This window comes from Chionomys nivalis, chromosome 14 (genome assembly GCF_950005125.1).
Source record: "Chionomys nivalis chromosome 14, mChiNiv1.1, whole genome shotgun sequence".
NCBI classification, from domain to species: Eukaryota; Metazoa; Chordata; class Mammalia; order Rodentia; family Cricetidae; genus Chionomys; species Chionomys nivalis.
Window position 1 is genome coordinate 68,201,484 of NC_080099.1, and position 23,615 is coordinate 68,225,098.

General features: G+C 44.8%; 1 protein-coding gene across 1 annotated transcript in view; it reads left to right on the plus strand.

The window, feature by feature from the left end:
- The window catches only part of Osbpl1a (oxysterol binding protein like 1A), a 191,436-nt gene that overhangs the window by 2,225 nt on the left and 165,596 nt on the right, over window positions 1-23,615 (plus strand). Inside the window, exons 2-4 of the mRNA XM_057789364.1 lie at window positions 9,337-9,459; window positions 13,162-13,247; window positions 13,954-14,028. Coding sequence (XP_057645347.1) covers window positions 9,339-9,459; window positions 13,162-13,247; window positions 13,954-14,028 — 282 coding nt within the window. The 5' untranslated portion in view covers window positions 9,337-9,338. The remainder of the gene's footprint in view (window positions 1-9,336; window positions 9,460-13,161; window positions 13,248-13,953; window positions 14,029-23,615) is intronic.

A 23,615-nucleotide genomic window follows, 5' to 3' on the forward strand; every position in this document is an offset into this window, starting at 1 on the left:
TTAAAAGTGACTCATACTTCTAGTCCCGACCACTCAGGAGCTGAGTTAGGGGATCTCCTGCCCTCAGGAATTGCAAGCTGTCTGGGGCAACTGCCAGACTCTTTTCCCTCACAACTTTTCTTTAAAGATAAATTTCTATAGTATATAAACTGTGATGCATCAATATTATATTACTTTAATTCCATTTTCAAAATAATTGATTTTCAAGTATGAAATAAAGTGGGAGAAATTGAAATTCATCTTGTCTAAGGTTCAAAAATGTTTATTAAAAATAAAATTCCATCAACTTCCTTGTTAATATTGTCATTATTAAAATTTTTGTCCAGTTTGAGACTCCTCTGTGGTAGCTTCTGTAGACCAGCTGTTTTGAAACACTAGCTAAAAGTTTTAGAATCTGACCAGGCGGTGGTGGCACACGCCTTTAATCCCAGCACTTGCGTGGCAGAGGCAGGTGGATTTCTGTGAGTAAGAGGCCAGCCTGGTCTACAAGAGCTAGTTCCAGGAAAGGCGCCAAAGCTGCAGAGAAACCTTGTCTTGAAAAACCAAAAACCAAACCAAAACAATAACAACAACAACAATAATAATAAAACCTCAAAGTTTCACAATCTTCAAGTTGAAATTGAAGTTGCGGGTGCAGGAAGCTTCCTCCTAGATAAAAAATAAAATGTAGCACATAAAGTTGAAACAGTGTTGTAAAGGAAGGCCATGACACTTATTTAATGTTCATCAAGCATTAAGTCTTTCAGCCGGATTTATATGAAATGATAATTACCCAGTTATTAGGCATTATTTTCTGTGTGGCATTAAATGGCCTCTGTGACTAACACAGACAGGAGGTGATTCAAATGGTAAGTGTTAAGAGCATAGCCTCTTGCCTGAGGGTTTGACATGGTGGCATGTGACCTGAGCTTAGGCAGCTGTGCAGAACAGTGCTTATCCTCAGGGCAGAGATTCACCCAAGAAGTTAGAGGAAAAAGTTTTCTGCATGAAAAGTTAAGCAGCTTTATCGTTAACCTGAAACACTAGAGAACGCTTCCCAAACAGCTCTTACAGTGCTGCTTTCCTTGAACTGCCAGGTGTTAGATAGCTTAAAACCAGATTCCTCTCTTCAGTGTCCACATGGGAGCGATGACCAGAATCCATGGCACTGACCTGAAGTTTATGAGATAGATTGCATTATTTTATCCCGACATTGCAAGTTCTGGATTATGGTTGTGGTTCTGCTATCATTCACTTGGCAAATAATTTTAATTTCTTGTATTTTGGCTTTTCAACCGGAAACTCACTGTTAGATTAGCTAGGAATCTCTTACCTGTGTCGAGTTTCTAAAACAAAAATGCATCTTGTTGTTTGGATCATTGCAAATGCCATCACTGTAAAAGCGTGTGTGCAAGAGTTATCAGTTGCTTGGGAACAAGTAATCAGAGCAGAAGTTCTGACCATTTCTATGCCATTTACATAGTGATTTTTAAAAAAATAATTTATTCTTATTTTATGTACATTGCTGTTTTGCCTGTTTGTATGTCATTGTGAGGGTGTCAGATCTTGGAGTTACAGACAGTTATTAGCTGTCATGTGGGTGCTGGGAATTGAACCTAGGTTCACTGGAAGAGCAGTCCGTGCTCTTAACTGCTGAGCCATCTTCTCCAGCTCCTACATAGTATTTTTAACTTCCCTTGTAGTCCCAGAACATAGCATGGGGACACATCCCATTTAGCAGTGGCCACTTTGGAATGTGGAGTTAAGCAGTTATCTGAAATACCTTTTAAGGTTTAGTTTCTATGTATATTTGTTTATAACATTTAATTTTTCCCATTAAAATTCTTACACCATAATGTAGCTAAAGTATTATATTGGCATGTTGATATTCAATCATAAAATAAGTATTTGCTTGTGATTTTTTTCTTTGTGATGCTGGGTGTTGGGTCCATGGAGGAGGGGTTTTTTTGCAAATATGGGGACAGACCACCAAAGTCTAATAAACCAGAAGCAAACTTTATTCCAGGAAAAAAATTAAAAATTAAAAAAATAAATCTCTATGGGGCACAAAAAGCTTATCAGCTAGCTGAGACCACAGCCAGAGATGGACTTGTAAGGCTGTGGCAAAGACCAGTTTTTGAACTCCTTTTATAGCAAACGTAAACTAGTGTTTGTATTTACTTCATTGTTTTCCCCTGGCATTCCTTGAAAGAAGTTGAGGCCATGGCCACCTTAGTCTTCTAAGAACCGCTGTGCATGCAGGTCTGGAAGCACAGCTGGGCTGGTAGAATTTTGAAGTCCCAGCTCCTCCCTGCATGTCTATTTGACTTTTGCTTTTGATTAACTAGTTGTAGATTTGGGGATTGGAAGTGATTTTCCCTCAGAACTTGAGAATTTCTTAGCTGCTCACTTTGCCTTGAAAAGTCAGCAATTCTGATTCCTACTCCTCTGTTGTTGGAATCTTTCCTTCCCTGGAAGCTCAGGGATTTTTCTTTCCTGATGTGGGCTCATCCCCAGAAATGCAGTTTCCTCCAAGGCCACACTGTTAAGATTCAGACATTATGCTGTCCCGTCTCCTGGCAGGGATGAACCCAGGCAATACCCTAGCCAGCCCAGGGTCCTATGGCTGCTACGTTTCTTTGCAGGTGCAAAGGTTCCTTTAAGAGACAAGTTCTGTCCATTCCCAATCTCTTTCCCCACTGCTCTTCTGAGGAGTCAGGCAGGCAGGCCTCTCCTTCTCCTTCTCCCTCCCTGTCCCCCACGCCTCTCAATAAACTTCACACTCAATCTCTGCTGTATGGTATATTTGTCTTCCACAGTCCTCACCCATCCTGGGCTCACTTGCCAGGGTCCCACTTGCACTGTATCATAACACACACCTCCTCCAGCAAGGCCACACCTCTTAACCCCTTCCTACACAGTTCCTCTAACTTTGGACTAACATTCAAACTTAAGAGGCTGTGGGGATTGCTACTGACTTGTGCTGTCCCTTTAAGAGACAAGCCCTACACACTCCCCCCCTTCCACCTAGGCAAGCAGATCTTCCTTCTGCTTCCAGCCTGCATGCTCTCTCTCTGTCTAGTCTCTCTTCTCTTTGGAAGAGGTGGCTGCTGCCTCCTCTCCTTTCCCCCCTTTCTCCTTCTCTCTCTTTCCCTGTCTCTGTTTCTTTCTCTCCCTTTTCTTTTCTCCCTCTCTCCCCCTTCCATTTCCTTCCATAACCCACTGAATAAACTATACTCAAACCCTGTCTCTGCATGGCAAGCCTATCCGTCTCCCACTCACCCACCTGCCATGGCTCTGTGGGACTGGCTGACCCTCAGGGCCGCTGTGGTCTCCCACCCGCAGTGGCCTGCTGTGCCCTTGGGGAACTGTGCCACAGCTTTAATCTAAACTATTACATTGGTGCTCTGTGACTCGGCCAGGCTCTGTCCAGTTCCCTCCTGCCTCTGGGTGGGCTGGCTGAGGACACGTGGGAACCGGTTCTTCACGACAGCCCCATGTTCTATCTGCCTAAGCGCCAACCTCTACACACACCAGCGGCTTCGGTGGTGAGTTTTTCCCTTCTAGTCAGCTAAACTGTTTCTCTGAACCCAAGGAATTGACTGTTGAGCTCCCGGAAATCCTCTAGTGTTCCTAGAAATGGAGGGGATCACCCCCAACCACAGCCTTCACTGACTGACATTCATCTCTGGTTGCTTCCCAAAGCTAAAAACGTGAGTGAACCACCCGCGGTAGTCCTCCCACGCTAGCACTGCACACGCTGTGGGGTCCGGGGTCCCTCGGGTTTTCGTTTTTCTTTTTTTCTTTTGGGTTGCTGGTAAGTGGTCCCCACTGTGAGAGATCCCCGGGGTGGCCTCTAGCCTGAGTCGCCCTGCCTGGGGCCAGTCAGGCCACATTATCAGCCACCTGCCTGTAAATGCTCTGTCGGTGTCCTGCCAGCTCCGCTTTTCCTTCCACTGGGCAGCCCCTTCCCCACCTGTCTGAAAATGCTCTTTCCTCTCGCTCCCTTTCTTTCTCTACTCTCTCTGCCACTGCTACCGCTGGTTCTACAGAAACCAACAAGATTAGTTGGATCTGCAAGGCAACTATGTCCAGTTCAAGCCTTTGCTGTCTGTCACGGCTTGTGGTGGCAGCTTGGCAACAGGGCGGATCACAGTGCTAAGTAATTTTCCTCTCTACTTCATGTATAAAAGAATGTGTAAATGGTGTGGCCACATGGGTGTAATCCTGTTTTAAATGTATGTTCTACATGGCCTCTATGTCTCTCTTGTTATTATATTTAAAACTTCCGTGGCTCAAAAAAACATGGCTTCTCCATACAACACGTGACTGCCGCCATTTTGACTGAGGTCAGGTCACCTCATTGCCATCTTAACTGAGGGCCAGGTCAGGTAACCAAATCCCGCCATCTTTACTGAGCTATTCCCTGCCTGGTCACCCAGTTCTGACTCTGTTACATGTGTGTTTTGCACAGTGGCATGCCTTTGATAGGGCCCACCAAGAGCATCCACTTTGCCCAATTTCTGTTTAATGTGTGTGTGTGCATACATGTGACTTAAATGCACATATGTTTACTGTTAAATGTTATAATTATCTGCCCCATTCTATCTCGTTCCAGACTAACAAAAAGAATAAGTCTCATGTTTTAAATTGATATGTACTTTTAAGTCTTTTACCAAAATATGGTATATTTAATCTAATCCTGCTTTAAAATATATTAAGCTGTTCTCTACTATTGTCAGTTCTGCCGATAACCTTCTATTGCAAGCAGTTTTTTCTTCTTTTACAAGTATGAATCTTACCTGTTAAGTTGAGAGCCGATACAGTCAAGCTTGGACCCAGCTCTCCAGGCAGATTCTACGGTGTAGTTATAACTCATCTATACCCGGTAAACAGCCCTCAACTGCTCAGAGATCTGGGAAATATGGCATTTAAATATTTAATTATTAAAAGACTTTTCATAACAAAAAGAGACAGGTTGGCTCCTAGCAGCAGCACTCTACTTCCTCCAAAGAAGACAGAAGACAAATGGGCACAGAACAACATCCATCCACACTTTGCTTCTACTGCCAAGTGCTGACCACTGGGAAAAACTGCCTTTCATCTAAACTGAAGATCTCCAGACAGTGGACAGAATTGCTGGAATTGACAGCCTAGCTGCTCAGGTCGAGGTAGGCTTGTATTCCTACAGATTTCATAGTTTACAGGATCTTCTGGAGCCTGGCAGGCCCTGTGCTAAACAGCAAAAGGCAAATAACAACCCTCAGTGACCATGGAGGACTCTGAGGAGAAGCTCTAGGTGCCAACCAAGTAAGTTCTCTGTCGTTTTTTAGTCAATAACTCAAGTAAAATTTTATTCTTCTCTAAGATCGCTGATGCAGTTTGACAGCTGAAAGGTTTTTGTCATTTAAAAGGACAGCTGATGGAGGAAGGTCATTGGTTAATTAATAAAGAAACTGCTTGGCCCTCATAGGTTAGAACATAGGTGGGTGGAGTAAACGGAACAGAATGCTGGGAAGAAGAGGAAGTGAGCTCAGTTGCAGGGCAGCTCCTCTCAGAGCCAGACGCCAGACGCGATGCAGCCAGCCGCCAGGTCAGACATGCTGAATCTTCTCTGGTAAGCACACCTAGTGGTGCTACGCAGATTATTAGAAACGGGCTAAATTAATATGTGAGAATTAGCCTAGAAGAGGCTAGATATAATGGGCCAGGCAGTGTTTAAAAGAATACAGTTTGTGTGTTGTTATTTCGGGGCATAAGCTAGCCAGGCGACCGGGAGCTGGGTGGCAGGAACGCAGCCCGCAGCTCCTTCTACAGACAGCCTCACCAAACAAATTTCAATAAGCTTCAAAATTCTCTCATGTTGCCTTTCATAGTCATAAAGATATTTTTCATTATGCAAAAATATCTGTCACAGTCATTCTAATATAAATATGCCGCTGTTTTAAACTTAAGTTTTTACAAACCCCCAAAATTCTTGTGAGTTCCAGGGAGCCGAATTGAAAGATCCACCTTAAACAGGCCTAAGAAACACCAGATATTTATATACCACAGCCCCCCTGACAGGAGCGAAGAGACTAGCTACCCCAGGATGTGACCAGTACCCAGCTTTCTCAGGTCCCCCTGCCCCAAGATGACACCCACAAATAAGCAGGAGGCAGTCTTGAGAATCCGCTGTTCCTTTAACCTGTTGTGCCTAATCTCCTGCCTTTTTATTATAAGAAAGAGATGGGACTGTTAAGACCTGCTCCTGACTCTCCCTGTCTCTTTAAGAGACAAGCCCACCCAGTCCCCCCTTCTGCTGAGGCAAGGGGATCTTAGCTACCAACCTGTTCTCTCTCTCAGTCCTGTCTCTCTCTTGGAGAGGTGGCTGCTGCTCCTCTTCCTCCCACCTCTGTTTTTTCCCTCCCTCCCTCCCTTTCTCTTTCTTTCCCTCCCCCTTCCCTTTCCATCCATATCCCTCTGAATAAATTACACCCAAACCCTCTCACTGCATGGTGTGTGTATCCATCTCAGGTTACCGGCTATGGCTCCCCGCCTGGGACCTGCCGCTGACTATGCTGTTTTTTCTTAAACCATTACAGGGGCTATTCTCATTCAAACCACCGCCTGAGGATTTCTTGCCCATAGATCAGAAATTAAAAAGAAAATTATTGGGTTCTCAACATTCCCTCCAATTCCATGAGGTTTTTTTGGTAGGGGTTTTCTGTGTATCGCATGCTGGCCTTTAACTCCCTATGGAGCTGAGTCTAGTCTTGGAACTTACAGGCAATTCTTCTGCATCAGCATTTCGAGTGTGTGTGTGTGTGTGTGTGTGTGTGTGTGTGTGGAGGGGTTTATAGGCCTATGCTTCCCTGCCTGGCTTTACTGTTTTTCTACCACTGCTGTTTTCTTGGGTATACCTTCAGCTTTATTTCCCAACTCTGCTACTGAGCTCTTAATTTTACTAGTTGTAATTATTATTCTCTTTTCCATTATTTTAAGAATCAAAACTTAAATATTATTTTTATATTATATTATATCTATGGTAATCTTAATTTTAAAACTTTTTTTAAAAATCTGAATAATTTGTCTTCTCTGGTTGTTTTTCTCCCTTGTTTGGTTTTGGCATCGTTCATATCTTAGTAGCTTTGTTTAGATTAGATATCTTGTCCTTGGTAATTGGCTCTTGTTTAAGTGCAGGGCAATAGCTGACTGGAAATTGAGCAAGTTGGGCAACTATCATTGCTAGTTTGTGTAAGGCTTACCTGACTTGGTCGTTTGCTGAGAGCCTGTGTTTTGGAGGAATTGACTAGCTGTATCTTCTGAAGGGCGTCCCTGGCTTGTCACTGTTAGGAATGTTACCTCTGTGAAGGCCAGAGGTCTGGGCATCTGGGTTCCTTGCACAGGCTGCCAGGTTTGCCGCCAGGCTCATCACTGCCTTACAGCTAGAGACCCTTTCTTAGCACCCCCCCCCCACACCGAGGATTTATTTAGCCAGCTCCATTTTGATGGACATGAGTGGTGTGGACTGCATGGTGACAATTGCTGCTTGCCAAAGTTCTGCATTTCAACATTGCAGACCGCACTTCTCCAGCACCTTTTTAATTTTTATTGATTGTTACTGTTAATGCCTTTCCGTTTGGGAATTTTGTATGGGTTTTGTAAAGGATGAACATGTGTAGAATGGTAGCCACTCTGGGAAAACTTCCCCATCGTACCCTCTTAATTAACCAAGAATAGGAAAGTTAGAAATTTACTAGATACACCTGACCCCAAGGATAAAATGCCTACAGTCTAGATCCAGATCCTGAGGCCATAAAAGGCAAGAGTTCAGTAAATAAATAAAGAGAAATCAGAATGATCCCAATGATCCCATATACTGGGAAGAGTATGACATCAGGACCTTCCTTTTGGGGACGTTATGGAGGAAACAGGTTCATATAGTAAGACTAAGAAGCTGTAGTATAGTGTCTGCTCCCCAGAAGTCCTTTTCCCAAAGTCTGTGCCGCCAGCACTGGGCATGCTCATTGTGAGTACACATTCTTGCCTCTGCCTCCAGCACTGGGCATGCTCCTTGTGAGTACGCATTCCTGCCTCTGCCACCAGCACTGTGCATGCTCATTGTGAGTACACATTCCTCCCTCTACCGCCAGCACTGGGCATTCTCATTGTGAGTACACATTCCTGCCTCTACCGCCAGCACTGGGCATGCTCATTGTGAGTACGCATTTCCTGCCTCTGTCACCAGCACTGGGCATGCTCATTGTGAGTACACATTCCTCCCTCTGCCACCAGCACTGGGCATGCTCATTGTGAGTACACATTCCTCCCGCTACCGCCAGCACTGGGCATGCTCATTGTGAGTATGCATTCCTGCCTCTGCCACCAGCACTGGGCATGCTCATTGTGAGTACATATTCCTCCCTCTGCCACCAGCACTGGGCATGCTCATTGTGAGTACACATTCCTGCCTCTACCGCCAGCACTAGGCATGTGTTAGGGTCTTGGAGAAGTCCTACAAACATCAGCATATGCAGTCAGCAAGAGTGTTTATTATCTTGCCAAGATACCAGCATGCTGGGTTCGCACATCTAACACAAAGGCAAAAATGGAGAATGACTATCTTCCAAGAAAATCTTGCAGGCTCTTCTATACAACTCAAGGAATTCTAAAAGCAGTGCGGTCGTTCTATCTAGAATTGGCTTATGTAAGTGGCAGTCATAATTAGTTTGTTTCTTTTCCTCTCTCTCTCTCTCTCTCTCTCTCTCTCTCTCTCTCTCTCTCTCTCATTTTCTTTTTTCTTTGTTTGGATTTTTGAGACAGGGTTTCTCTGTAGCTTTGGAGCCTGTCCTGGAACTAGCTCTTGTAGATCAGGTTGGCCTCGAACTCACAGAAATTCTCTTGCCTCTGCCTTTAATCCCAGTACTCGGGATTAAAGGCATTAAAGGCGTGCGCCACCACAGCCCGGCTAATATTAGTATGTTTCTAACTGGTTAGGGTTAACCAGTTGACTAAGGCTATAGCTTTTACATTCTTGGGCAAGTGTGGCCAAGTCCCAAGCTTTATCCTTATTTGGTTATTGCCCTAAGGTACCTGGGGAGGAGGGAGTTGGCCACGACTCAGTACTCAGTATGGACAATTCACCTTGTCCTTAACTTTGGGACGACACAGATGGACGACGACATTGGTGATTGATTACCCTTTGTTCAGTTTCAGGAGGCTGGAACTGAGGCCTAATTTTTAAGTAAGTTATTAGGGTCTGTTGAGGTACAAATGAAATGGCTCTTCCCCCTAGAAAGCAGAAGCATCAGCAGGTGACAGCTACAAGCTCATTATACTGCTAGATCATAACTCTTTTTTTATTTTTTAATCTAGAAATGAACACAGAAGCAGAACAACAGCTTCTTCATCATGCCAGAAATGGCAACGCTGAAGAAGTGAGAAAGCTCCTGGAAGCCATGGAGCGGACTGAAGTGATCGCTGACATCGACTGTAAGGGTGAGCTCCCCGTGCTCCTGTTTCTAGCTTCTCTTACACGACTCTATCATGCCTTTAACTCTAATCCTTCTGCTCTCCCATAATAAATCTCACTCCTTTTCCTTTGAAGAAGTTCTCAATAGTGTGTGAAATGTCTTTCCTTATACCCTGTAGGGCAGAGAATTGAGGTCTATTCTTAGAATTTTGTGTTTCTTAAATCTTAGAAGTTACAAGGTTGAGCTCAAGTGTGCATTCTCTGATAATGTTTTTATTATTATTAGAACTATTGTAGTTGAGCCAGCAGTTTGGGTGCTGTTTGCCCAGCTGGAAAGTGTTGTGATCATGTTGGGAGAGATAGACAGCTCCCAGCCTTGTTGAGATTAGTCTAGATGAAGAGACCAGGCTAGTCTCCACTACAAAAGAGGTGATGGGATGTGGAAACTCGGGTGCGCGGGTCCTTAGCAGAGGGACAGGTGACAGGGTGTGAGTGCGCGGGTCCTTAGCAGAGGGACAGGTGATGAGGTGTGGAAACTCGGGTGCGCGGGTCCTTAGCAGAGGGACAGGTGACGGGGTGTGGAAACTCCAGTGCGCGGGTCATTAGCAGAGGATCTGTCACTGCGTGGGTGCATGAGTTTATAGCTGAAGATCTATAACTTAAGTTTGAAGAAGTAGCTACTTAGAAATGGACTTAGGAGTAAGTGACTTAGCTAGGTGATGTTAGAGAAGAAAAAGATAAACAGAGAGCTAATAAGAGATATAATTATGAGAGAGGGGTTTTATTAAATTGGCTCATGTTATCAGAGGGGACAGTTAAGGAGGGTGTGTGGAATAGGCACTGTGGGGGTTAAGGAGTGGTGAGGAGGTCAGCTGGGCTGTGATGCTGGAAAGGTCTGGAGTTCTGTGAAAGCTTCTGGTTTTGCTGTGATGAGGAAAGGTGAGGTCATTGCTAGGGGATGTGATAGGTGTTAGCAGTTACAGATTCAAAGATGTTGGAGGGTAGGAGAGACTCCTCAGCCAGGCGTTATAAGAAGGATACCAAGCCAAAGGGTGGGACTTGACTGTGGTGCCGAAACTCCTCAGGGTGCTTTTTACTTTTCCTTCACCATTGCCTGTAAACCTGGCTCTACTTTCAGACAACCGGTATATGCCAGGCACAGTCTAGGCAACTGTGGCAGAGGTAAGGATGATACTACATCAGGGCGCAGTGTACAGGCCAGAGTTAGTGAAGGGGAGACGGGACTGGTTACATGTGTGAAAAGTGACAAAAGAGTAGAGGGGCTGACCTGAATGAGCAGGCTGAGAATTCGAGTTTGTGGGGCCAGGTGTCGGCTCTGGCAGTGACTTCTTTTTTTTTTTTTTTTTTGGTTTTTCGAGACAGGGTTTCTCTGTAGCTTTGGAGCCTTTCCTGGAACTAGCTCTGTAGACCAGGCTGTTCTCGAACTCACAGAGATCCGTCTGCCTCTGCCTCCCAAGTGCTGGGATTAAAGGCGTGCACCACCACCGCCCGGCTGGCAGTGACTTCTTGGCACTGAGTGGAGATGCATTTCGCAGGAAGTGATGGGAGCAGGCTGTGGATGGTGTGCTGTAGAGCATGTGCAGCAGGTTCTGTCTTCAGCCCTACGAGCAGAGCATGGTAGTGCATATCTGTGATCTCAGCACATGGGACATGGAAGCAGGGGGATCAAAAGCTAAAGGCCAGCTTTGAGGCCAGCCTGTGACACATGAGCTCTAGTTTCAAAGGTGGGGATGGTGGTGGGTACCACCGGGATAAAGTTGCTGGCTGCCAAGCCTGATATCCAAGTCGCTAGAACCAATATGGGAGGAGAGAAGAGAACTGACTCCTGCAAGTAGTCATCCTGTTTTCTACATGTGTGCTGTGCATCTGTGTCTACACACACACACACATATACACAGACATACAGAGAGAGAGAGAGAGAGAGAGAGAGAGTAAATAAATGGAATAAAACATAAATGAGGTGAATTGATAAACAGACTAGGGATCTTGGACGGCCGGGGTGTCCTCTAGGATGGTCTGTCCTGTCCCTTTAAGAAACAAGCTCTACCCACTCCCTTTCCTGTCTGCCGAGGCAGGCAGATCTTCCTTCCTGCTTGCAGCCCGAGTCTTTTCTTCTCTCTCTCTGTCTCTCTGTCTCTTTGTCTCTGTCTGTCTGTCTGTCTGTCTGTCTGTCTGTCTCTCTCTCTCTCTGTGCTCTTCTCCCCTTCTCCCCTTTCCCCTCCATACTCCACTAAATAAATATCCAACTTCACTCTGCGTGGCGTGCCTATCTGTCTCTGTCTCTCACCCGCCACTCAGCTTCCTGCTTGGAGCCCAGCTGCCTTCGTGGCTCGGGACCCACTGCACAGTGCCTGCTGCCCCTTCGGGGACCTGTGGCGTGGTCTCATGGCCCGCTGCCCGCTGCAGCCACTTGGGGATCCGCAGCATTTTTACTTAAACCATAGCATAATGGTGGTTGGCATCATTGTGTTTTGCTGGGAGGCTTGGCAGGCAGCAGCAGAGAAAGCATTTGGTGGAGTTATAACTTAAAGAAGGCCTTGTTACATGAGTGGAAAATTTCTTGGCCAGCAGCCGACTTTTGATGTAGGGACTCAACATATGGCTTATAGTTGATAAGGTACTGTGGATGCTTCTGAATGAGGAGTCCATCCAAGGAAGGTTGGTCATTATGGGAAAAGCTAGGTTTTACTGAAGAACAGAAGTCAAAAGAAATGCTTAGGAAAGTAGCTTGAGGTGTTCCGCAGGACACTTAGGAGAAGAAGAGATGCAACGGTTGGTAAATGGGGGCAGGCGCAGGCTCTTGGACAGCTGAGTCTTACTAATCACAAAGGTAGATAGAGACTCACTAGCCTGCTGTAGACACCGGCGTTGTGGCTGTAGATTGTTTGGCTTCAGAGCTGGAAACCCAGGAGCTGAAGTGCATGGCACTATGCTCTGGAGCTCTGCTAGATCCTCTAGCCGTTGGGCTTTGGGAGTTTGACAGGGTTGTCATTTCTGCAGCCTGAGCTAGAGTTCTACTAAGCTTTGGGAGCCCATTAGAACATCCTTTATCTTGTTTGCTTAATTGAATTAGACGGCTTTAATTCCTGCCGCTGTGTGAACACCTCCCCTCAGATTGCTGTTTTGGATCTGATAGTTCACTGCTTTTAACACTGGTTTTGGTTTTCTAGCTGTACTCTCTGGTCCTCAGTAACCCAGTCTTCTCATTAGCTGAGATTCTATCTGAAGTCAGACTCTCCTGTAAGTCATTGTCTGGGGTGAGCAGTTCGGCAGCTGCCACAGGGATACTCTGACAGTTGCCGTCTGAAGGGCTCTGCAGCACCTGCGACTCCTCAGCCCACCCTCCCTAGTGCAGCAAGGTTTAAAGGAGTTTCCTGCCATTAAATGCCGGGCCAAGAGGACTAGGTGTTGAAGATGGATCTAGCTTAGACTCTTAGAGCCAGCAGGCTGATAGAGATCAGGTAGTTGGAATACAGCCTTGCATGACTGATCCCTGAAGGATGGATGTGGTGAACCGATGGGGATATCCAGTCTAGTCCCGTGAGACTGAGTCCATTGAACGTTTGTGGTTCTTACTGTGGTAATGTGTCTTTCCTCTCATCAGTAATATGAGGCCTGTAGGCCAAGGTACCTCATTAGAAAGAAACCCAGTTATTGAAAATTGCCAAAATAGTATTTAAAGATACCTTTTTCTCTCCCATTTTTAGGAAGAAGTAAGTCTAATTTGGGCTGGACACCTCTTCATCTGGCATGCTATTTTGGACACAAGCAAGTGGTCCAGGATCTGTTGAAGGTCTATTTATAGCTTTTTAATGCCTGTAATACTGTGGGGTCATGTGATGAGAAGTCTTGGGAAGCACTGAGCGCAGTAGTGTGCTGAAGCAGCAGCACATCCTTAGACGTAGTCTCTCTTGCTACGCACACGTCTAAATTTCAGTTTTATATTGCTGGGTTTTTTAAAATGTCTAAAAGGGGATATCAATAAAAATAGTTTTCAGCTTTGCAAGCACGATAATTATGGAAAAGAAGCAAAGAACATCCTAAATAATTAAAAATAACATCAGAATCTCAGAGAAGACTTAATGAGAACTGAGGCCTCAAATGTCATATCTGCTAACTTTTCACATAGGTGTATTTTGAAATCGAATCATGTAATTAATTTGTGCATTTAAGTCGAGGCATGTTTTCATGTGAACGCTTACATGTTGATGGTGGAGCAGATGCTCCGCGTCCAGGGACGGTGCTTAGAGTCCTGTAGCTGCTACAGTGGAAGGGCTGATGTCCCTTGGAGAAAAGTCTTGGCTTCTGCTTGTCTGGTAGATTTTTGCGTTTTAGGAAAACTGTTTACTTTAGCTGTGAATTGAGTTTACTTTTAATAGCAGCAAACAATGTTAAATTATTTTGATTTCTAAAGCATTTAGGAATTCTGTTTATTTATTTGTGTGTGTATGTATATTAACTAATGTGTGGACACTATTTAAAGTTTTCGTGTTTACTAGGCTGGTGCAAAAGTGAATGTGTTGAATGACATGGGGGACACGCCTCTACATCGAGCTGCCTTCACAGGACGAAAGGTGAAAAATGTTCTTTTTTTTTTTCATTTACAAAAGGAAGTGCAGAAACCAGCCTTTTGGTCACAAGGGCACACGGTGGGGAAGGGTGATCTGAGCATTGCACAGTGAGGTAAAACACAAAGGCCAAGAGCTTCATTGTGCTGTTGAAAGACCTCCGGAGTGGGGAGACTCTCACTCAAGTCTTGGGATAACACGACTGCAATCACATGAGGTTTATTGACCGGACAGGAACCAGCACATTGTGGCCGAAACTCATTTCCCATGCAGGGGTAGAGAGTTCGACCCTGAGTAGCTGGGAGAAGGGGTGTTTAAGGGAAGAAACCACAACCCAGTAATCCAAAGGGGGTAGAGAGGGCATCATCGGAAAATTCCAAAAATACCAGTGATCATTGAAAAATTCCGAAAATACCAGTGATAATCACAAGGGGTTAACTCGCTGTTTCTCAAGATTATAATCTAACTTTATCTTCAGCTAATTCCTGAAACAGACTCACTGAACCAGCTAACCTAGATTTTTGGCTCTTCTCTTCCTGCTAGATTTTTGGCTCTATTTTTCCTGCTAGAGGGGTCTGGATTTATCCGGGTCTTTCACTGTTCCTCATTGAACATGCTCACTCCCGCCCTCCTTGTGCCAAAACCAGAGCCTAAGCCCACTGTCTCAGTTCACCTTGGGGAGTATCCATCATAGTGATTTCTCGTGTGTTTACGTGGTTGTGTAGCCATCACCATGCCCCTAGTACCACTGTGCCTTCCCAAGAGTCCTTGAAAGAGTGAGAGGGAGACAGGAGAAGAGCTGAATCATGGGGAAGTTAGATGCTGTGCTTCTAACTTGGAAATGGTAGGAAGCAGCCTTGAACCAAGGTGTGTGGATGGCATTGAGAAGCTATGGAGGCATGGAAACAAATTCCACAAAGAGCGTCCTGGTCCTCCACTGCTTGGATTCCATCCAGTGAGCTGCATTTCAGAATTAGTAAGTGAGGAACTGTAGGATTCATTTGTAGTGTTTCGAAACTTCAGGACTGTAGTGGTTTTTTAGAGCAGTAATAGCAAGTTAATACTCTATTGGGAAGAGCAACCTCACGCTCTCAAGTTCTGTGGGTTGGTTTCTGCCTGAAGTTGTTGTTTTTACTAATGATGTCTTTTGGTGTGGGTTTTTGTCTTTTGTTCCAAATCAAGTCAGTTTCATGTGACAGCTCAGCTACTGTTTGTCACTGGCTGCTCTGCCCTAGACAAGTCTCCTTGGCACCGGAGGGGCTGGGTAACTGCCTCATCTAGAAGTCCGGTGGCACCTGGAGCATCTGGCACCTCTTGCTGGGCATATTCAGACAAGGTCTGTTGAGTCCTAGTGGGCAGCAGTGCCATGAAAAGGCTCCTGTGGCTGCCTTTTCAGGATAACTCCACTGAGCTCTTAATGTCCTAGCAACAGAAGTTGCCTCATCCCATGTTTCTATAAAGTTTTTTTGTTATAACAGAAGCAGCCTAGTAAGTAAGTTGTAATATAGGCTATGTTTCCTGTGGTCACATGACTGTTTACTTAAACGTACATGCCATATATCTCCAGTTTCCATCCTTCTACTGATGTGTCAGTCACCAGGAACCCACCTGAACGTGTTGGGATGTTTTGAATTGATCCCTTCTTGTCCATCGGGTCACAAGTTGATGCTTGTGAATCAGGTGTGAAACCTTAACCAAAACTGAGACAGGTGTTTCCCTTTTAAAGACAACACATGTAACGTGGTCTTTGCTGAATCATAGGCGTGAAGTACTTACGATTTCCCTCATGGCCCCAAATTTCTCTTCCTCTTCTGTGGAAGTCAGAGCATTCTGTCTCCATTTCCTCTCTTGACTCCCACTCTGCCTCTCTGTGAAGTATAGTCTCCCCAAGTTCCTGATTGTTTGAAGCTGTTGGGAAACTCTACTTTGCCAGGCTTCTCAGACACTGTTGAGAATTTTCACTCCTCTTACGCCTTGTGTTGAATTTATTGCTGTGTGTGTCCTAACCCTTATGAGGCTTCGTCAGTATTGCTCAGCACGTTTCATTTCACCCTGCATGAATACAGCACAGATTCACTGCCATTCCCAGCCTCTTAGATCAGTCAGTTCATTGTCTGTGCTCAGCTCTTCACATAGTTGGGCGTTTCTACTGTTCTCATGAACTCTGAATATGCGATCATGCTAAATTGGGCCCCAGCCTAAAAAATCCAACTATGTTCATGTAGCATTTAGCTTAAGTAAATGGTTACATCATGTACAAATGTTAAGCTTATATATGTGATAATAAGTGTGATTAGATGAAAAGTTTAACTTCTAATTGTGATCACAAAAGCCCAAATTGTCTTGAAATCCTTTACTCTGAATATAATTTTAAATATCTTACAAACTTTCAGTGATTTTTAAATAGAATATTGAGTTTAAATTTAGGGAAAGATTGTAAAATGCTTTAAATCCTTGTACTCTGAAAGATACAAAATTTAGCTCCCCAAATTTTGAGTGCACTTTGACTTTTCTTGGTATATTAGCGACCCCTAGTGTTCCATATTGGAAATCAGCATAACAATTTGTTTTTAGTGTTCTGTTTGATTTTTGTTCCATTATTTTTCAGAGGCATTTAGAATTATAAAGTCTTCTTTCTATGAATTTTGCACCACCCAAACAGCTTGACCACGCTGTTTCATTTATTGGTAAGCAGCCGCTCTAAATGGAGATGGGCACATTGCCCTTTGTTCCGTGGTAAGCAAGCTGAGGCGCATAGCAGTGTGAAGCAGGGACACAGCTGTGGAAGGGTGAGGCCTCGGAAGTGGACAGAGGCTGGAGCCAGGCCATGGTTCGGTCTCTTAGGATGTGTCTTAGTTAGGTTTTTTATAGCTGTGAAAAGATACATGACCATAGCAACTCTTACAAAGAGAACAATTAGCTGAGGTGGCCACTTAGTGTCTGAGGTTCTGTTTGTTATCACGAGAGGGAGCATGACAGCATGCAGGCAGATGTGGTGCTTACTTGACCAGAAGGCAGCAGGAAGTCAGCTGACTGTCACACTGAGGGAAACTTGCGCAAAAGAGACCTCAGAGCCCTACCCCACAGTGACACACTTCCTCCAAGACCACCCCTCCTTATAATGCCACTCTCTTTGGTGGCCGTTTTCTTTCAAACCACCACATTCCACTCCATGGCCCCCAAAGGCTTATAGCTGTATCGTGATGCAAAATATGTATTTAGTCCAACTTCAAAATTCCCTATTGTCTATCAAAGTCTCGAACTTGTTTCAAAGTACAAAGTCTGTTCTGAGACACATGGCAGTTTCTTAACTAGTGCCCCTGTAAAACTCAAAATCAGAAAGTAGATTGCATTCTTCCAACATATAGTGGTACAGGATATACATTACTATTCCTAAACATAGGGAAGGGAGCAGAGTGAGGAAACACTGGACAAAAGTAAGAACCAAAACCACCTGGGTAAACTCCAAACTCTGCAGCTCCAGTCTGATGTCAGCATGCTCTTCAGATCTCCAACTCCTTTCAGTTTTGTTGATCACAACACACTTCTTTTCTTCGGCTGGTTTCACTCCCTGTTAGTAGCTCTCCTCAGCAGATATCCCATGACTCTGGCATCTCTAACAGTTGGGTTCTCCAAGGCAATCCAGGCTTCAACTTCACAACTTCATGCAATGGCCTCTCTACTAGGACACCCCTGACACATGCCTGGCCTCTGTGACTTTCTTTAGGTATGGAAGGCAAATTCTGTAACCTATTTCTTCTTATCCTTAGCTTAAGTTAGAACCATTTGACTGAAGCTAAGTTTTACTGGAGCTGGAATGTATCCCCTTTGTTTAGTCTTTCTGATGTCCTTCACTGCCTAAGCTTGGCTATCCTTGAACTTTCCTTTTTGACTAGGCTGGCCTCAAACTCCAAGATCCCATCAGCCAGTCTTCCCAGTGCTGGGATTAAAGGTGTCTCCCCCGCCCCCAGCTCTAAGTTTTTCTTTAGTTCCTTTTCACAAATTGGAAACTCAGCTCGGTGGGATTTTGCCCTGAGTGCCCCCACTCCCTTTATTCCATTTCTTAATCCATTTCTATTCTTAAGGATATAAAGGATATAAATGAATGTAAACGATAGAATTTAGCTCTACTCCACTTCCTGTTGCTCTTTTTCTTCTCAAAGTTTTTGTTTTGTAATTTATTCTGGTCAACTTGCTTCTTTTCATTATAAATCTTCATTAGTGTTACCACTGGTACCCACATGGCAGAGTCCATACTAGGCTGTTTTGAGATCATCTTCAGTTTAGCGTCAGGCAGACTCTTCAGACAGGGGCAAAAGGCAGCCACTTTCTTCACCAAAATATCACAAGAACGGTCAATATCTTGGCAACATACTAAAATTCTTCTCCTCTCTAACCTCTTGAGCAAGCCTCCGGTACCAACTTCTGTCTCAGGGTTTGTAATTGCTGTGAAGAGACACCAAGGCAATTTTTTTTTCGAGACAAAGTTTTTCTGTACTTCTTTGGAGCCTGTCCTAGAACTCACTGTGTAGACCAGGCTGGCCGTGAACCAGAGATCAGCCTGCCTCTGCCTCTTCAGTATTGGGATTAAAGGCGTACACCACCGTAGCCCGATAACGCTACTATCACCTGGCAACTATTATGTAAAACCCATTTAATTGAGGTGGTGGCTTATAGTTTCAGAGGTTCAGTTCATTATCATCATGACAGGGAGCTTGGCAGTGTGCAGGCAGACACGTTGCTTGTTACACCTTGACCAGAAGGCAGCAAGAAGTCAACTGACTATCAACACTGAGAGAAACTTGAGAAAGAGACTTCAAAGCCTGCCCCCACAGTGGCACAATGGGTATCCAGCAAGGCCACACCTCCTGATAGTGCCACTCCCTTTTGTGGGCCATTTTCTTTGAAGCCACCACAGGATGCATCAGCCCTCGTGTGGGGAGCTCTGGAGGAGAGGGTCTTACAGCTTTAAACTGCTAGGTGTTGGAGACACATCCTCTGGAGGCGTGGCTCTGTATAGCTATATATAGAGCTATATACTATATACTATATACTATATACTATATACTATATACTATATACTATATACTATAGTTGTTGCAGGTAAAGGCTGATTCCAGGCCTGTGGCGGTGTAAATGAATGTAGACAGATTATATAGATATATACAGCTTTAATAAGGAAATAGACTTACAGGACCACAGGTTCCCACGGAGAACAGGAAAAGCGGAGCAAAAAAGGGCTGCTGGGATCACGCCCGGCAGATTTATCAGCAAACATTAGTCCAAGGTGAACACGCCCCCAATGGGTGGGGCTATATCCCTACATCTCCCCCTTTTGTCTAAATAAGATAGAACTAAACCAAATACAACTATATACAATAATAACAAATAATAAATATAACAAACAATATTGAGAACAAAAGTTTTGCTAAACATTTTATCTCAAGGAGTCTAAATAACATAAAGAGTAACTACAATTATATAATCTTTAACTCCGTCAAAGATCTGAGAAGGGAATAAATATTACTTAACAATCGAGAGATATCCAAAATGTGCAACAATTGACAGAGACAACTGACTACCTGGGCAATCACCCAAAGTCTCGTTTGCAATGTTGAGTCAACCAACTTTGGCTAAGGCCTAACATAACTGACATACCATTCTTAGGACTATCCTACCTTGTCTTGGCAGGATAAGACAATCCTGTTTCATCCACTTAGGATATTTTGTATCTTTGTCAGAAGTTGAGGTATGGGCTTTTCTTAACCCAAAGGCCAGTTCTGCCAAGAAGACAAGCTCCCAGTGGAGTGTCTTTGGTGCTCAACGTTCTCTCAGCAGTAGAGTGGTGTTGTCAGGAGTAATTGTGTCTCGTTGGCACAGAAATTTTAGGTTAGATTAAAGGTCATTTTCTACAGCTCTTCGAAGAGGCTGAAGATCATACTATCTATACACGCCCTCAATGGGTGGGGCTATATCCCTACATAGGCCACTTCCCAGAGCTGCAGTCAGAGATCTTATTCCTTCAGGGGACTTTGACAGTGATTCAAAGCTTCTCCCACAACCTACCATTTAACTCAGATCTACTTCTTCATCCCTGTGTGGGAGTGGCAACTTCAGGCTGCTCCTGTGCCTCTCCACAGAGGAGCCTCTGTGGGAGGGTGGTTGGCACATGGTGACTTTCAATGCACAGTGAATCAGTGTCTCACTGCCTGTTGTCCATTCTGGACTCTTTACCGCTCATTAGTGACAGGTTTCCTGGGGTCTGACTCAGGCTCTCAGCCCATTACCTTTTCCTTCACGGCCCTTACGTGTTTGCTCTCATTGGACAAGGTCATGCATGGTGATGCTTGCCAGTATCCTGTCCCTGGGAAACAGGGGAAGGATCAGGAATTCCAGTTCAGTGCTTTTGTATGTTGTCTGTGTTAGAGGTGGGGCTTTTGTATGTTGTCTGTGTTAGAGGTAGGGCTTTTGTGTGTTGTCTGTGTTAGAGGTGGGGCTTTTGTGTGTTGTCTGTGTTAGAGGTGGGGCTTTTGTATGTTGTCTGTGTTAGAGGTGGGGCTTTTGTATGTTGTCTGTGTCAGAGGTAGGGCTTTTGTATGTTGTCTGTGTCAGAAGTGGGGCTTTTGTATGTTGTCTGTGTTAGAGGTGGGGCTTTTGTGTGTTGTCTGTGTTAGAGGTGGGGCTTTTGTATGTTGTCTGTGTTAGAGGTGGGGCTTTTGTATGTTGTCTGTGTTAGAGGTGGGGCTTTTGTATGTTGTCTGTGTTAGAGGTGGGGCTTTTGTGTGTTGTCTGTGTTAGAGGTGGGGCTTTTGTATGTTGTCTGTGTTAGAGGTGGGGCTTTTGTATGTTGTCTGTGTTAGAGGTGGGGCTTTTGTATGTTGTCTGTGTTAGAGGGGGGGCTTTTGTATGTTGTCTGTGTTAGAGGGGGGGCTTTTGTATGTTGTCTGTGTTAGAGGGGGGGCTTTTGTATGTTGTCTGTGTTAGAGGGGGGGCTTTTGTATGTTGTCTGTGTTAGAGGGGGGGCTTTTGTATGTTGTCTGTGTTAGAGGTGGGGCTTTTGTATGTTGTCTGTGTTAGAGGGGGGGCTTTTGTATGTTGTTGTGTTAGAGGGGGGGCTTTTGTATGTTGTTGTGTTAGAGGTGGGGCTTTTGTATGTTGTCTGTGTTAGAGGTGGGGCTTTTGTATGTTGTTGTGTTAGAGGGGGGGCTTTTGTATGTTGTTGTGTTAGAGGTGGGGCTTTTGTATGTTGTCTGTGTTAGAGGTGGGGCTTTTGTATGTTGTTGTGTTAGAGGGGGGCTTTTGTATGTTGTCTGTGTTAGAGGGGGGGCTTTTGTATGTTGTCTGTGTTAGAGGTGGGGCTTTTGTGTGTTGTCTGTGTTAGAGGTGGGGCTTTTGTGTGTTGTCTGTGTTAGAGTTGGGGCTTTTGTATGTTGTCTGTGTTAGAGGTGGGGCTTTTGTATGTTGTCTGTGTCAGAGGTAGGGCTTTTGTATGTTGTCTGTGTCAGAAGTGGGGCTTTTGTATGTTGTCTGTGTTAGAGGTGGGGCTTTTGTATGTTGTCTGTGTTAGAGGTGGGGCTTTTGTGTGTTGTCTGTGTTAGAGGTGGGGCTTTTGTATGTTGTCTGTGTTAGAGGTGGGGCTTTTGTATGTTGTCTGTGTTAGAGGTGGGGCTTTTGTGTGTTGTCTGTGTTAGAGGTGGGGCTTTTGTATGTTGTCTGTGTTAGAGGTGGGGCTTTTGTATGTTGTCTGTGTTAGAGGTGGGGCTTTTGTATGTTGTCTGTGTTAGAGGGGGGGCTTTTGTATGTTGTCTGTGTTAGAGGGGGGGCTTTTGTATGTTGTCTGTGTTAGAGGTGGGGCTTTTGTATGTTGTCTGTGTTAGACGGGGGGCTTTTGTATGTTGTCTGTGTTAGAGGGGGGGCTTTTGTATGTTGTCTGTGTTAGAGGTGGGGCTTTTGTATGTTGTCTGTGTTAGAGGGGGGGCTTTTGTATGTTGTTGTGTTAGAGGGGGGGCTTTTGTATGTTGTTGTGTTAGAGGTGGGGCTTTTGTATGTTGTCTGTGTTAGAGGTGGGGCTTTTGTATGTTGTTGTGTTAGAGGGGGGGCTTTTGTATGTTGTTGTGTTAGAGGTGGGGCTTTTGTATGTTGTCTGTGTTAGAGGTGGGGCTTTTGTATGTTGTTGTGTTAGAGGGGGGGCTTTTGTATGTTGTCTGTGTTAGAGGGGGGGCTTTTGTATGTTGTCTGTGTTAGAGGTGGGGCTTTTGTATGTTGTTGTGTTAGAGGTGGGGCTTTTGTATGTTGTCTGTGTTAGAGGTGGGGCTTTTGTATGTTGTCTGTGTTAGAGGGGGGGCTTTTGTATGTTGTCTGTGTTAGAGGTGGGGCTTTTGTATGTTGTCTGTGTTAGAGGGGGGGCTTTTGTATGTTGTCTGTGTTAGAGGTGGGGCTTTTGTATGTTGTCTCTGTGTGAGGTGCTCCAAGTCTCATGTTCAGCCTTCTTCCTACAGTTGATCTGGTTCCGTTGGCCCAAAGTGGTGACTGTTTTTGCCTGATGGTCCTTGTAATTCCTGTGTGTGCATGTGTGTATGCATGTGTATATGTGTGTGTTGGGAACTGAATCATGGTTATGAGGTGCTAGCTAGGTGTTCTGGACTCTGTTCCTAGATGCTTGTTTTTTTTTTTTTTAACATTTCCATTTATTATTATTATTATTATTTTGATTTTTCGAGACAGGGTTTCTCCATAGCTTTTTTGGTTCCTGTCCTGGAACTAACTCTTGTAGACCAGGCTGGCCTCGAACTCACAGAGATCCGCCAGCCTCTGCCTCCCAAGTGCTGGGATTAAAGGCGTGCGCCACCACCGCCCGCATTTCCATTTATTATTGTATTTATGTGTGAGGCACCTGTACCTCAGCCCTAGTTCACCTGGATAATTTAGGGGACAACTTTCAGAAGTGGTTCTCTCCTTTTACCGTGTGAATCCTGGCGGGAACTCAGGTCATCAGGTTTGACTGCAAGTACTTTACCTGATGAACCAGCTTGTCAGCATCTTGAGAAAATATTCTGGCATTACTCACCTAATGACCTGAGAAAAACTGACTAATATGGCAAGGTCCCTTGATTTTTATCCAGATTGACCCCATTCCCTCTAGGTGTGTGTCTTAATGACACTTTAGTTGATGGAGTAGTGTGAGGTGAGGCAGAGCTGTAACTGTATGCTTCTGTCTGCATGAATCAGGCTGCCCTTGATCTTTTCCTGATTGGGTAGGGAAGAATAGATTTCCATACCAGTTGCTGTGCATCACACGCTAAGTGTCCCTTTCTCCAGCAAACAACACACGAGGCAGAGTGGCTGTCACTGAGACTGTTCTGTTTGGTTGAGTTGTGGAAGTCCCCTCTCATTCTCTACTTTCTGTCTGTATCCGTGGTAGTAGCAGAGGGGTGAATTAGTTTGAAATGTGGTAGAAAGTGTCATCAAAGCACCCCCCCCCATTACTCCTCACCTCCCCAGTGAGGAGTATCTGGTGTCTGTTCTGTAGTGCTGTTGTGTGACCAAACTTTTCCTGGGGAGCTGCAACACACGTCTACTCTCCCCAGATAGGG